This window comes from Centruroides vittatus, unplaced genomic scaffold, assembly GCF_030686945.1.
Source record: "Centruroides vittatus isolate TY-2023 unplaced genomic scaffold, ASM3068694v2 contig_480, whole genome shotgun sequence".
Lineage (NCBI taxonomy): Eukaryota > Metazoa > Arthropoda > Arachnida > Scorpiones > Buthidae > Centruroides > Centruroides vittatus.
Window position 1 is genome coordinate 303,104 of NW_027122270.1, and position 16,667 is coordinate 319,770.

Consider the following 16,667-nt stretch of genomic DNA (forward strand, 5'->3'; position numbering starts at 1 on the left):
ATAATATTTTTTATTACAAAAATATTTTAACTTAGCGTTGTTTACACTATGTTTATTATTATTTGAAATGGATGGAAATTACGATATAATATTTATCATATTTATTGTATATCATACTTTTTAATGTCAATAGAACAATAGAAATAATTAAGTTGAAATAGCTCTTTATAAAATTTGAATTTCTAATCGTTTCTATTGTTTAGATATCTGCATCAAGGCTGTGCCTATTAAAAAATTACTCTTGCTTTTAAACTGTGAAGTGATTTTGCAATTGTATCGCTCTATTATTTTAAAACAAAAATGGAACAATAAATTTCATAATCACTATTTTAGATTTAAAAAATATATTTGTTTTGCACTATATATTTTTAATACCATATAAAAGAATATATATATGTTATAAATGTAATATTCAATTGTTTGTTTTCCTCCTCTTCAAATATGTCCTGATGTTATTCTATCTGGTAAGAATGTTATTAAGAAAAATTAAAATTATCTTTAGTAAATCAGATGATGATAAAAAATCATTATGTATGTTGCATTATATTCATAATAAGTTTTCCAATCAGTGAAAATGGTAAGTTCTTGAAATCATTTAATAGCATTCTAGTTTACAATTACTACTATCCAGAACTTATAACCGGTGCATAACATGTATATATATATATATATATATATATATAGTGCGGTTGACAAACGTTTTCGAGTTGACAAACGTTTCGGCTATCACTTTGCTCTTCTTCAGGTCAACTGGTTTCCTGGACGGAGTGTACATCGTTTAGTGGGGTCAGGTGTCTTTCTGGTGAAGTGCTTCCTCCTTGCCATGCGTGGTTGTGTGCTGGATGGGGGGTTGTAGGGAGTTGGCATCCAAAAGGGATTGCAAGGTCTGAGACAGTCATCTCCTTCCAGTTGACACACAGCAATCTCTTTTGGATGCCAACCCCCTACAACCCCCCATCCAGCACACAACCACGCATGGCAAGGAGGAAGCACTTCACCAGAAAGACACCTGACCCCACTAAACAATGTACACTCCGTCCAGGAAACCAGTTTACCTGAGGAAGAGCAAAGTGATAGCTCGAAAACGTTTGTCAACCACACTATATATATAGTATATACGTGTTACACACCAGTTATAGGTTCTGGATAGTAGTGATTTCTCCCTGGTGCTGCAATCAGAAGAATTTTTTCTAATTGTGTATAGTTTACAATTTTAACCTTAGATAATTTATTCAATTTATTCTGCCTGAAAATCATAAAACACAGGTATGGAATTATGCAAAGTTGCATTGGTGAAACAACAATTATACAAAATAAATTTTTTAAACTAATTAATTTAGAACAAGTTTACACATCCAACTGTAGAGAGAATTTTGATAAAGCTATATTTTTTAAAAATAAAATAATAGTAGTTAAAATAATTCAAATTCCATAAATTTTATAGTCTTTTTTCAATAAAAGTAAAGTATTACTTTTTTTTTTGGAAATTTATTGAGAATTATTCTGTTTCCATGATATTTTTTGGGTGTGTTGAGAATGACCGTTTATTTATCAGTATAAAAATTACATTATTCAAGAACATCACTGTAATAAAAGACCTACAAATCATTCAATTGTTAACAGTAATTACAGTAAACTAAACATTGCCTTGCAATTACTTATGCCATAGACCATTTTAGGAAAGAACATATATTTCATTATTATCTTAAACAAATTGTTTCTCACATATCTGTTTCATAAGCTAACTCTAACTTTCAGAAAAATTATTTTTCAAACCAGATATGATTTCAAAGTCTTAGAAATAGTGTGTGTCAGTGGTAAAGTGGGATAATAATAATACTATATATTTGTTGACTCAGAAATGAATTTCACATCTAAAAATATGACAAGTGTAATTGCTTGAATTTACACTAAAAAAATTCAAAAGTCTGCGTAAGAAAACTAGTTATTTTAAAATTTATTAATGTTTGTGTTGAAAACGTTAATAAATTTTTCTTTAGAATTTTAAATAATATAGCTAAATTTATCTTAGCAAAGAAGTACAAGATATCCACTTTTTCAGTTCTTTATATTCTAAAATACTATACATGGTAAAACATGAAATCAAAATTCAGTCATATTAAAAATATTTTAATTGTTAAAAAATTATTATGTTTATAATACAGATTAAGTTTTTATACTAGTAGTAATCATAGTATATTTCTTTACTTTGATTTCAACAAAAAATTAAGCACATTAGCAGGAATTCACTTTAATTGAAATAGTAAATCTCCGTAGAAAATACAAATATAAACATCTAAAAAACCAATTATTAGTTCAAAGCCAAATGATTGCTGGATTATATTGTGCTAAAATGTTACTATTAATAATTAAATGTTAAGTAATTTGATCTAGAGGTAGGTGTTAGGTGCTATCTCTAGGCCAAATTACTTAGCATTTAATTATTAATAACATTAATATAGCTTGATATAATCTGGCAATAATTTGGCTCTGTGGAAAATGTACAATAAATTTAATAAATTCAATTAATATATAATTTGTTCATGAAGAACCATTTTATAAAGTAGAATGATAGGGAATTCCACTAATAATGTTTTAGATGCAGTTTCACCAATGTTAAGATGATGATACGAAGCTTTCTTGGAGAATGTGTTATCTAGTCCAGGTATATTTTAAGTTCATTAGTTAAGCAGTTTAAATTCTAGACAGTTTTTATTTATTTCTATTTACTTGTTTTTTATATTCTTGCATCCATATTCTTCTTGATGCAAATATATTAACTTGAACTATTTACAGTTAGATCCTACATTCAAGAAAAAACTGGAAGATTTGATATTTGTTAAGATCATTTCTAAACTAACCATACTATACTTTGCAAAATAGCTATCATTTCTATAAATTTAGTTACCATAAATTCCAAAATTTAATTTCTGTTGTGGTATAGAAATGTATCATTTTCATAGAAAAAGTATTTTATAGAATACTTTTATACCAATAAACACCAAAGGTTACAGGTGTTTAGAAATGGTCACATGATTTCAGATGAGTTTAATTGATTTAGTATATAACTTTTAAAATGATATGTCTTCTCTAATTCCCAAATCAAAAACAGATAAAGGACTATTTCAAAAGACAATTTGAGGCTTTTTTTTTTTTTTTTTATTTGGAAGGGTTGAACACGTTTTCATTTATCTCAGAAATAAATACATCCAAATAGCTTAAAACATCATTTATTTTGTATATTAGTAGGGAAGTTTCTCTTGTTAGGTACTGCAGTTCGTAAAAATATATAAGTTGGAAGATCTCGAGTTTTTATTAATTGTATGTACAGTACATAAGATATATAAATTAGAAATTTATTGTAGTTTGCAATTATCTAGATGAGGGGGAGGTTATCAACCTATTGTGAATGCTGTGCAATGAAATTGCTCAGCATGCAGTTTTATTTTTCAAAAAGATGTGCGCTTAATTTTTTAAAATTTAAGAAAAAGTAATATACAGTATTTGGAAGTAGAGAAATTCACAGAAAAATACATAATTTTGGAGAAGAAAATGTGCATTGTCTTTATCATTTAATCATAGGCAAATTTAATGCAAAATAATAAACATATTTCTGTTGCATTTAGTATAACAAATATGAAAGAGTGATGAATTGGTCTTGGAAGGTAACCTTCTAAGTTATGTTTCTATTGCATTTTACAAGCTGATATTGTGACTGTGGTATGTTATACTGTAAATTCATGATATGTAAAACTGGAAAGTTTATTGTGGATGATGTGATGAACAAATTTTGATAAATCTGAACATTAATAAATAGAATTTGAAATAACTGTGCATGGAGAGAATGTACAATGAAAATAATAGTAATAAAATTCATAATAATTTGTAAAACAAAGTAAAATGGATGTGTCGAGTCTGAGGTCTTAAATCATCACTTCATTGTGGAATAAAAGACATTAAAAATAAAGACAATTTCAATAAAAGGAAAGATAGTAATTTGTTTTAAATTGTCTACAAATTTAACTATGAATGTAATAATATTTAATTGCTATGTTTAGTCATTCAATTTTCATTTTTCTGTGCTATGGACCCAGAACCTGCAAACCATTACAAATCAGTCTGCTAATCATGCTTGATAAGTATACCATAGGTAACTGACCCTGATGTAGATAGCTAGCATAAAATTTGTTAAGTCTTAATTCAGAAATTCACTGAAGTTCTGAAATTCACAAGTTTTTAAAATGAGTTTCAGATCAGCAACAAAATAGTTGTGTTTTGTTAACACAAATTGAAGTCTCATAGGGAAAGGCTTCAATTTGTAATGTTTTACATTTTTTTAATGTATGATAATTTAGTTGCATTCACTGAATTTATTTTATGTGATGATAATTTCTATGAAGAACTAAGCAACACTTAGTAAAATGCTGATTTCACAAATATTTGACATAACTACAACAGTGCTCTAAGTGGAAAATAGTTAAAGAAAATGTTTTTCTGCAATGATAGAAATTTACCTATTACAAGAACCAATAGTTGATCATGAAAATCTCTTCAGAATTACTGTTATAACTTAACTCAAAATTCAAAATAGCTAATAAAAAATGATGCTTTTTTTAAAATCAATGAGGAATTATTATTATTAATTAAAAGTGACAGACATCAGTCCTAAAATTCTACATGGCTAAATGTTTTTTATTCTGTCAGTTTTTCCCCCTTCCTTTAAATGTCTAACTTACACTTTATAAACATTAATGTAAAACAGAACTAAAATTATGTTCTCTTTTTACTCTCTCCTTTGTGTTGATACTAAAATGACCTTTTATTCATGCCCATTATGGGTTCAGCCAGACCTGCAATCGGTGTGAACAGGTACTATAAGTTCATATATCCAGGACAGACTGTCCAAGAAAAATCTTAGGTGTCTGGTGAAGACTTGAACCCGGGTTACCAAGTAGTAGGTTGATGCCTGTTCTGTTTTGGCCAACCAGCTATCACCAAAATTGTCCTGGGAAGCAGGTTAATAAAAGCCACATCATTCTAAAAAGTTGTTTGTTAAATTTTTTTGTAACTCCTTAGCAAGCACCTTGCATGCAAATAAAATTGTGTTGAAGTAAGGTTTATTAATTTTTTTCAACAATATACAGTATAGAATTTTTATCACAATTTTTTTAAAACTACTATTAATATACTAATTATAGCGTGTTAAGAAATTAGACTGACAAAATGAAATAGGTGGTAAAGATGGTTCAATACAAGCAATTCTGATTCTATGAACTGGAAGTTGTTGCCACCCTCTTTAACAGATAGTTTGTTTGCTACACTAAATGTTTGCTACTCTGCATAGCATGTGTGTAGTGTAGGAAAGTGTAGGAAAGTGCACTGTTATTGTCAAGCACCTTGTTTTTTGGTGTAACGATTTTAAAAATCAATCTTAAAAACAGATGCATCTTAGAAAAGTGAAAATTGAAAATTGGAATCACAACAAAGAATGTTTGTTATTAATTTATTTATTGATAACCCAGTTTTAATGGCATGTCAAATTTTAAGTGAAATTAACAATAAAAAGATGGTGGGAAAAATACTTATTCTCCTTTTGGATTTTTACTTATTAAAGTGCAATGTTTTTATAAGATTATTTAAGGGGGAAGTTAATGTGCATTTTGTAATAATAATTGTATTTTTCTGCTGAACCATTCCCTTAAAATGTTGGCATTCTAATTTACATTTCTTAAATGCACTGCTGTCCATCTGTGAAAAAGATTGAAACGTGTAGGACTAAGTAAGCGTGTATCAGAAATAATAGAGAAATTCGCATCTTGAGCTAGCTGATACGCAGGGATAGAAATCAAGAATATCTGTTAGTTGGCCAGCAGGTAACCAGCAACTAGATTTCTGGTTGTCCTCTAATGAAATTAGTTGTCAAAACTGCAGATTGAATATTTTTTATAAACTATGAGGTAATACAAAAAAATTATATTTACATAAAAAATAAAGCATTTTTATTGCTTGCACACTGTATAGCCATTAACATTCTGAATGTGTTAGAAAGATTCATCCTGATCTCAACACCCAGAGAAATAAAAACGGAAACTTTGTGCCATTAAATCTTCTGTAATAAAGGAATCAAAAATGAAACAGATGCTTTTGAACTACAAAGTCATCAAGATTTTGTAGTTCAAAAGCAAAAATGTTAAAGTTTGTAATGTATTGTAATAAGTTAAATGATAAATAAGTTACCTGTATATGATGAATAAACATGTACTGTACTCAGAAGGTGACCAAATCTTAACCCCTTCTACTCCAGAGATGTACTGTACCTGAATACATTTTTTTTTTAATCCCAAACAAAATACAGCTCATAGATTGATTTCCATGCCAGTGGGAAGGATTCTACATCTTGAAAACTGTAATCTTACACCACTCTACCACTCCCTTTTTCTCTTACATCACCCCTCTTAACATGTGTATGGCAATCTCCTGTTGTTTTAACAGCTGTGGTGGTCAGTTAGCTTGAAGATGCCTGTTTAGCATGGGTGAAAACATTAGCTATCTTACACTTTTGTACTGGTTATTAGTTTATTTTGTCTTTATTTATTAAGTATAACTAGTTTTGACTGGTGGTGGTTTGACACTAATTTCTTTGTAAAATAAAGATTAAAAAATCCAGAATGATCATGTTCTGGTGATTGTGAGTGGATGTTCAGAAGACATCAAATACTTTTTTGTATTTAGTCTTTAATAATTAAATATATTTTGTTCCAGATTGTTTAATTTTTATTTTATATCCAGATAAGCTTATTTATTAACAATCAATATCATATTTTGACAACGATAATTGTTATTTAAGCTTGGTATTTGTCTATGAATATAATTTGTATGATGTTATGCAATATGTTCTTTACTTATTGCCTTGTGAGTTGAATAATAATGTATTTTGCTCTGAATTCAAGTTATTTTTTGAAGAGGTAGTCACATGCCCTTTCAACTTTATTTGATTAATTATAGTATTTTAATTTTTATGTGATTAAGTAAAATTAATTCAAAGTGAAATGTTAATTAATTTTATTTAGTTTTTTTAGTAAATTCAGATAATACTAATGATGATTAATGTATTAACTAATTTTCAGGATTGTGGAAATTTTCCAATCTTTAATCCACCTCATGACTGGAAATCAAAAGAAGAGCTGAGGCTTTTAGAAAATATTGAACAATTTGGATTTGGAAATTGGTAAGTGATTAAAATTGGTAATATATTATACTGTAATCCTAAAAATCAATTCTATATGACAGGATCCTTTTTCTCATTTTAATTTATAAATGTTATAAATTAGGTTGTATAAACTAAATTTTTTAAATTATAATTTCCTGCAATATAAATTACAAATGAAATTGCTCATATTTTCAGTTTGTTCATGAGTTGCACATTTTATGATATTAATATTTTACAGTAGTAAAGGAATAAAGTAATAGAAAATTAGAATTACAGTAGATTCCAGTTAATTGGGACTAGAACATGGGCTCAGTTAATCAGCTGTCCAATTATGCAAAGTGTTTTACAGAGAGTAAAAAATATATATGTACGTTAAAAGAAAACTGCTGTTTACTGAGCAATGAAAATACTTAAATTTGGAACAAATTCAACAGATCTGAAAAAAATATATGCTGAAGGCAATTTATGTATCAAGTAGTAATTGATGAAAAGATGCAGTTTACTAGTTTTATGCAATACATACATAAATATTTTGATTGCCATGTTCTTGACAAGTATGATATCAGGAGACAGAAATTTCATGTTTTTTAAACAAAGCACGAATAAATGAGTGTGTGAAAAACAATTGACAAACCAAATTTCAAAATAATAGTCATTATTTTTCAAAGTAATTGACTAAAAGTTTTGTATAAAAGAGCTTAATTCTGGGTTTAATTAAGTATGTTTTTGCTGCAAACTAGAGTATTCTTGTACATGTACAATTACTGTAATATTTCATTTACTGAAATAGTCCCATTGAAATTAATTCAGATAATATATGCTTTATTTGATTGTGTGAATTTAAAATGTTTTCATTATACTGCTGTATTGGATTCTTGGCCAAATGCAGTGTAATGTAAAAATTACATAGAATAAATTCATATTTAAATTAAGTAGATCTAATTACATAGACAGTACTCCTTCTGTCTCTATGCAATTTTTACTGTATGTATGCACCCAGCCTGATAATTAAATATGAAACTAACATTGGATAAGAATTCAGCTGTTTGTTTGATATTTAAATTAATTATCAGATTGGTTGTACATGTTGTTATATATATATATATACATATATACCATGCTGGGGTAAAAGCATAAAGTTGATGGACAGTCAAGGAGGGCTATGGGTGCTAAGTTGTCTCCAGTTAGTATCATGTGTGACTAGTATGATTATATCTAAATTAATTATTTTGTCTGGAAGCAAAGATTGGATGAAGTGATAACTAGCAATACATCTGCACAGTAAGCAGGAGTTGCAGTTAAAATTTGTCTCTGGGCCAATCTTTTCTTTCAGAATATTCTAAATTAAATGTATTTATTTGTAATTATTAAATTTAACACAAAAGCATAAGCCACCTTCAAGTTAACTGCCTACCTCAAACCAAATTATTTAAAAATTGATTAACCTTAAGTAGCCTGAAAAGAATCCTGCTGTTTGTTTAATAAAATGATAATCATTACACAGGATTATTGATTTCACTAAAACAAAATTTTTTTTAAAAACAGTTTAAGTAAATTCATTCAAACGTTATTCTAAAAATTTAGTTATTATTGAATTCATTACATCCGAATTTGACATGTATATAAAAATATGTATTGGCATCGTGTGTTTTGACTGTGTTTATATCTTATCTATTTTTATCAGCTATAAATAATAATTCAAATTCTTTTCAATATGAACTGATTGTCCAAATTCTAAATTATTTCATTTCTAATACTGGTAACCTTTGATATATGTGGTTAATTGGTTTTGAAAGTAAAACTGCATGTATCAAAACTATACATATCTAATTCAATGTGAAATAAGTTAATTCATGAATCGAGTCATTAAGAATTCACCAGATGTTGCTGTGAACATACAGTTTGAGAAGTGCTGCTCAAAAAAACTTCATTAAAAGCTGACAATCATTACTATTCATGATCAACGTTGGATTAGAACCTGCAAACTGGTGAACTAGAACAGCAACCAGATTGGCACTTTTCAATTTAACAGCAAGAATTTGCATACAGAAAAAATTGTAAGAATATTATTTTAACAAAATGATTATTAATTTCATTTTTAAAATTTTGTAAGTGGAATTTGATTGCTAATAGATAGATATTTAATAAAATTCATAAGAAATACAACATTGAGTTGAAAAATAAATAACAAAAAAAACAACTCAAACTTTAAACATACAAATGCAATTAGTACATTAAAATTAAAAATATATTATTTATTGTGAGTTTTGTGATTTATTAAATGGAGGTTATTGAAAACCTCACTAAACAAAGAATTTCATTACAGAGTTCATTTCGTACAGTATAAGTTTGGTTACATTAAATTTTATAAAATTTATGATAATTTAGGAAATTTAATATTATTGTAATAATAATTAACATTTTAATCTGATTTAGGTCAGCTTGTGCTGTAGATGAAGAAAGAACTGCTGATGGTAATTTTACATTATATATATTTTTTTATTTGAATTAATTAATCCTCTTAGAAAATTTCAATTATATTAACTAAAATTCAGCTATGAAAATGGTTTAAAAATGTGCCTTTACATTGTAATATTGTAAAATTACTTTAGAAATGTTTCAAATTTGTTATAAAAGAAGAATCTTACTATATTTATGATATTTTAATATTTTTTTGTTGATGTTCAGAATAAGAGTAAAGAATGGGGAACAAAAATCATTTTCATCATACAAAGTATGGCTTTATTGTTATAATGTATCTAGTTTTAGTAGAGTTGGTTATTTATACAAAGTAATTTGCAATTATACTAAGATTTTTTCTTTACTATAACTAATTTTCTTTAGTATAGGTATGCAGTTACTGCTGTGGTATAAACCAATTGTTCTGATAAAGATTGTTTTATCAAAACAATGGTGAATAGGATACGTCAAAAAGTTTTGGTGTTTAAAAGAATTGTAACGATTATTAAATGTTATAGCTAAATGAATATGGAAAATTAAGTCAAATACAACGTTTATAAGTACTTCTTGGAAACTAAAGCGTAAATAACATGAATCTTTAGGAGACAACTGATTATGACCTTAGATATTAAAAGGTTGAAAGCATTCTGGTGAGAATACCAATTTCAACTGAAGTTTAATGTTGTTGTTGTTTGATTTTAAAAAATTTTGTAATGAAGACAGAGTAGCAGTAGTTCATGAAATATTGCATTTGTTTATAATCCTTGTTAAGGATTTATAGAAGTTTGTTGTTATAATTGTCACATTATTTACATTTATCAATCATTCTGGTAAATTATTTCTACTTTTCTATGGAGTGAATTTATTGACAATATTTTTTTTCAAATGATGCATTCAATAAGTTCCATTATATGTTCAGTAACTGGCAGGCACTATAAATGTCTTTATTTAATTTTATCATTAGTTTTTAAATGATATATTTATGAGGATGATGATTGTTTTCGTATATTGCTCTGAGTCCAGTGGCGTACTTCATTTACAGTTTTTGGATTAGACAATTATTAACAATTTCATGTAGTATTGGCTGTCATAATTACAAAATTATTTAGTGAAATATCAAGTGACCATAATTTGTTCATATCTTTCCTAATAACATTGATTTTTGAAAGATCTTCATAATATTGTGTGCTGTATCAGTGTCATATCAAAGGAAATATTTTGATCTACAATAGATAATACTGCTCTATTTCTAGTATGTCTATAGACAATAGAGGATACAACTCATAGTATGTGTTTGCTTGCACCTTCTTTCTTCATAGTTATTCAGTTTTGTTAAACATAATAGCTTTAAAATATTTCAGCAAGCAAACACTTTATACTTGCACTTTACATTTTATACTTGTAAACCTGTGTTTTCTATAAATCTCTTCTGTCATTATTATATTACGTCTGAAAACTTCCTGGTAAATGAATTTTGTTATAGCAGTATTAGAATAAATGCATGTTTATTCTATAATTTAACAGTATCTATTACAACTAATTAATAATGCCTGTTACATAAACCTAGTATAAATATAATCATTTAAAATGAATTAAGAAACTGAAAATATAAATAATGTAGTTTTTAAATTTCATTTTTTTGCCAAAATAACTTATAGCCTTTACTTTATATAATTTTAAACATACAGTTTATGCCTCTAACTGTTTTTATTTACATTTAATATTTTACATAATTGCATATATCTTGCATTTTAATGTATTATGATTAATTTCAGAAATAGAAAAACATTATACAGATTTGTACATACTTGGTTCCATTGGTAGAGGTATGTATTTTTGTCATTGATTAAAGTTTTTCTATTGAAAAAATTTTTCATTAATAATTTTCTTTTAAAGCAACGTGGGATATAGAACAAAAACATCACATTCATGACCATACTGTAATGGAAGGAGGTAAGATATAATTGTGACTTTATAATTAAAAAAAAATTATCGTTACTAGTAAATTTAAAGTTGATTATATTTCACACAAAACATTAATGTTTTCCTTTGTCAAATTTCTTTGTTCATTTCCTATGGTAAAAGTTTATTTATAAACAAGATTAGAAATTATGAACAGTTGAAAAAGAAAATGTCTTATCAAATTTGTATTTGATTATCTAATTTCCTGACCAATATTATACTGTAGCAGTAGTATGACTGACTAATATTTTGACAATAGATTAACCTGTCACGACGTGCAGTTTCTGTTTAGCATGGCTGTATGTGAAAAGTGGCAATTTTTCACTGATTTTTCTTGCATAATTACACTATACATAATTACCATTCCTTGAATTTGACAGTTTTGAAAGTCCTGTGATGTCTTCTCTGCACATGTAAAATTTCAAGTTTATACATTGTTTAATTTATTAGATATTGTTTTGTTTATAGAACAGTGTCCTTAACTCTTATCTTATAGGAAATATCCCTAGATTTGCAATAATGCGGACTAATATGAAACAAGTACAGCTGCAAATGAATGATGAGAGGGTTGAGATATTTCGCAAAAGGACCAAAAAATAAAGCCACAAAAAAATTTAAACTTAAAGGTCGTAGCCCTCCTGCTATCTTATAGAGACAAGCATTTAAGTGTGTAGTGAGTCAGTCCTCCATATTATGACATCATGCATAGTTGACAAAGATCCATGGTGCCTTGACTTATGACAATTTTGAGAATCCTCTATGACGCTGATAGCATGAAAAATGATGTCACTGTGGGAAATTTCTTTCTCACAATGCAATAATGTAAAAAAAAATTTATACATGAGAATAGGTGCAAGGCAGCAATTTTTTGAGCGCTTGTGATAAAAAAATTTTTCAACTGAAATTTTTACATAGATGATGATAAATATATTCTATAAAAATAACAGTTTATTTTAAATTTATGATTGTTGAAAATGAATTAGAATATAGAACAATAAAATAGAAATACAAAATAGAAATAAAACCTTTCAATTTGATGTCATGCTTATTGCAATATTTTACATGATATGGTAATCAGATTATTTTGAATAATAATATGATTTCCTAAACAATGTTTTCTGTTTGAGAATAATCTTTTAACTGAAATTTGTATACGATATGAAATTTCTTTCAGTTATTGCATTGCGTTACATTATGTTAACACTTCTATTATCATTGCATTGATTCACATTAACAACAATATTTTTAATAAGTTTTATATAAAATTTATTGTAGTTAATATTTGCAAGTTGTTGAAATCAATTTGAAATATAGTCTGTGAATTATAAAATTCACAGTTAATGAATGAATTTTATAATAGTAATATTTTTATTATAGGACCACTTTCTCCTAGTTTAAGCATTCCTCTTCCTCCGTTAGAATTAACTACACAAGAACAACAAGAATTGGGATATCTTCCAAATAGAGATGACTTTGAAAAGGTTTGTTGATTTTACATTAAGTTTTGTTGTTGTTAAAATATGTATAATAATTTTTCATTAAAATTTTTTTTCACTTAGGAATATGATAATGAAGCAGAATCTTTGACATCAAATTTAGTAATTAATAATGATGATGATGAAGTTGACACAGGTAAGAATTATTTAAAAATGAAATATATTCTAAATTTTGCATTTTTATATAAATTAAATCTGATAATTATTAGATTTTAATATTATTTTTCACTTAATTTTAAAAAAATTTTCTGATTTTAAAATTACTGATTTGGAATAAAGTAATATTTATGTCTAAAAAAGTTATATCTTAAATGGTTTGTTGTATAGTGTTACTTTTTAATACAATTTCAATTATATAATTTTATTTTCAGCTCTAAAGCTTGCTTTAATTAGCATCTACACAACCAGACTAGAAGAAAGGTTAAAAAGGAAAAAGATAGCTAGAGAGTTTGGACTAGTCAATCAGTTTTTCAGTTCCTCAAATAAACAAAAATCTCAAAATCCTCGGAAGAAATCTTTCAAAGATGAAAGGTAAAATACTTTTTTTTTTCTACTAAAGCCATTTGACTATGATTTTTAATTTACCTAAAATAAACTCTCTTGAAAAAAGTTTTTCTTTTTATATTTAATGAGTATGAAATATTAAATCAAACTGCAAAACTCTTTATATACAAACAAATTTATAAATGAAAATTAAATTACAAAACATTTTAAAGGAAAAATTTAGATACAAATTTTTCAATAATTTACTTTCTTCCATGTTATAATCAGATATGTTGAAAATGAAAAAATTCATTTAAACCTGATTTTAATGAAGCTATACAAATTAATTGTAATTTAAAAATCTGAAATGTACTCAATAATTTTGTACATTAAATATCAATCTTACTGTCAATTGAGATTAAACTCTAAGTTGTACTTGCAGTGGTGAATGTGAGCATAAGAAAAGAAGGGAGGGGGGAAAATCATATTTTTATTGCACTCCTTCAGAAAAGAATTTACAGCAAATTGTGATTTTTTTTTTTTTTTTTTTTTTTTGCTTGATTTAGTAATAATGAAATTTTTAATCATTTTAAAATTTATTCTATGATATCAAATTGAAATTTTGTTCAATAATACTTAATATGTAAAAATTATTTTTAGAGAACTTCAGGAAAGAATGCAAGTTTTCTGTAGATTCCAAACAGCTTATGAACATGAACAATTATTCAGGGATCTTCAAAGTAAGTAGTAATAAATATATTTTTAAAATCAAATAATAAAAGAGATCATTTGTAAATATCATATAATTATATAATGTATTTAATTAATTTCTGTTATTAATATAGTTAAATAAACTCTTTCATTGTTTACTAAATTATCTTAAAATTGAATTACAGTAGAGTGTCGATAAGTGGAACCAATTCGGGACTGGGGTCCTTCCAGTTAATAATTTGTTCCAGTTTCCGACTTTGTACAAAAAAATACATTAACCTGTCCGATGTTCAAATTTTTCTCCGTTGTGTATCACTTCCTGTTGAATTTTTCTCCGTTGCGTGTCGCTTCGTGTTGAATTTTCGTCGATTTTAAGTTTAACGAAAATTTTTATAATAATCATCAAGGCTATCATATCGTTAAAAATTATTACTGCATTTTGTACAAACAAAATAAATATATTAAAGAATATAAAAAACATGAAAATTATACTTTAGAAGTAAATTTAGTATCAAAAACATTCGATTCAGCACGACACAGTCCGACTGAAAATCGTTCCACTTTCCGGCCATTCCACTTACCGACGTTCCACTTATCGACGCTCTACTGTAATTCCTAATTTTTATTGATCTGAACAGATAGAGGTAGCAATGTTCTCCCCAATTTACTTTTAGCTGGGTGATTGATAAGCTTACTATTTTTTCCAACTATTAAATAATATGTTTTAGTTTATTTATTTATTTTTTAAGGATAACTGAATTATGGACTAGTATGCTATTGAGCTATTGCATTTAATAACAAAGCAATACTTTTAGTATTGCTTTGTTATTCAATACAGCTAAGGAAGTTTGCTATAGCAGCCAATTGCAAATCAACAGCCTAAAAATTTTTATGGGAGAACACTGAAATAGTTTTTTGTTATGAATTTAATAATAATAAATTTATGAAATATAAATAGCTTGATGTTAATTGTTTTTGTTTTTTTGTAAATTTTAGGGGAAAAAGAATTACGTCTTAAAATAAAAGAGCTTTTCAAATATAGAAAAACTGGTCTGACAAAATTACAAGGTATTTGTTAAGAATATTCATAATTAGATAAATTTTAATATAATGAAACAAAATTTAATTTTTAAATTAAATATATATAAATAAATTATAGTTTCCTCTATACCAAATACTGAAATAAAATAATAATGCTATGTTTTTTTGTATTAAATAGCTATATGCAATTGATTTTATGTGAATGCTTTCTGTAAAAGTTGTTACATTAGCAACTTAATTAGAAAATTTAAAAAAAAAATTTTTAAATTAGTTTACATGATCAGTAATGCATAATTTCTCCACTGCTAAAAGCACTGTGTGCTATGTCTCAAAAATTTCGATAATGAAATTAATAATAAATTTATCTGTATAAAATTGTTTTATGTAAATTGCAATTATGTGTAAAGACTACAAATTCAAAACTAAATAAGTATATTATAAAAGTAAAGTTATGCAATTCACTGGTTGTGAAAAATTGCAAGTCATGAATTTTGTTAACTGATCATGAAATTTTTACTAGTAATTAATTGAAACAAATTTTTTCAGTTTCTGGAAGGGAACAATCATTTACATCTTATCAATAACTGATTCTAATCTATTTTGTATCCAGATATTAGGTACAAAGCCATGCCACTTGAAAATTAGTTACCTAGATATTTGATACTTATGAGTATCTTTTAATACAAATATATCCAATAAAACTTCTGTAGTAATTTTAATTTATTGAATAAGCTAATTTGTATTAAACTGTGCAGATTGACTATGTTGTAAATGAAGATGTATGTAAATTACAAAGTTAGTTTGAAAATGAAAAATGTTTTACTTTCACTTACAAAGAAGGGGTCAGACATTTGAATCTCTGATTCACATGAAACTTGGTGAGCATGTAGGCCATAACACAAACAACTTCTTGTCCAAATAATAGGACTCATTCCTCAGGTGTTTCCAAAAAATAAGCTTTTGAAAATTGAGTATTTAGCTTATAACACTTTGGAAGTTTTGCATTTCCTTGGAGTAGTAATAGCCAATTGGACAAGACATTTGGCATTGGAGTGACACAATTTAGGTTTGAAGCAAAATTATTTTATTATTGTATCGTATCATTAGCATTATTATTACTGTTATTATTTTTTATGTTTAAATCTTATAAAACAAATTAAAGTGGGTGTGAAGAGTTGAAACAACTTTAATTAAAAATACATACACTGTATCACCATGACTGAATAATCTTCAGACATTGCTGCACTTGGATGAAAAAGACAAGTCTGTTATGAAAATAGGGTAGCATAGTTGTAGTTTTGTTT

At 26.6% G+C, this 16,667-nt stretch overlaps 1 protein-coding gene across 2 annotated transcripts in view; it reads left to right on the top strand.

Annotated features, from left to right (window-relative positions):
• LOC136977857 (transcriptional adapter 2-beta-like) overlaps nucleotides 1–16,667 on the top strand; it is a 57,030-nt gene that overhangs the window by 15,427 nt on the left and 24,936 nt on the right. For both annotated transcript variants that reach the window (XR_010881134.1, XM_067273444.1), the window contains exons 3-11: nucleotides 7,128–7,228; nucleotides 9,647–9,684; nucleotides 11,446–11,496; nucleotides 11,567–11,623; nucleotides 13,010–13,113; nucleotides 13,192–13,264; nucleotides 13,500–13,659; nucleotides 14,272–14,351; nucleotides 15,319–15,390. Coding sequence is in view for 1 of the 2 variants with exons in the window: in XM_067273444.1 (XP_067129545.1) it covers nucleotides 7,128–7,228; nucleotides 9,647–9,684; nucleotides 11,446–11,496; nucleotides 11,567–11,623; nucleotides 13,010–13,113; nucleotides 13,192–13,264; nucleotides 13,500–13,659; nucleotides 14,272–14,351; nucleotides 15,319–15,390 (736 nt within the window). In the remaining variant the exon portion in view is untranslated. The remainder of the gene's footprint in view (nucleotides 1–7,127; nucleotides 7,229–9,646; nucleotides 9,685–11,445; nucleotides 11,497–11,566; nucleotides 11,624–13,009; nucleotides 13,114–13,191; nucleotides 13,265–13,499; nucleotides 13,660–14,271; nucleotides 14,352–15,318; nucleotides 15,391–16,667) is intronic.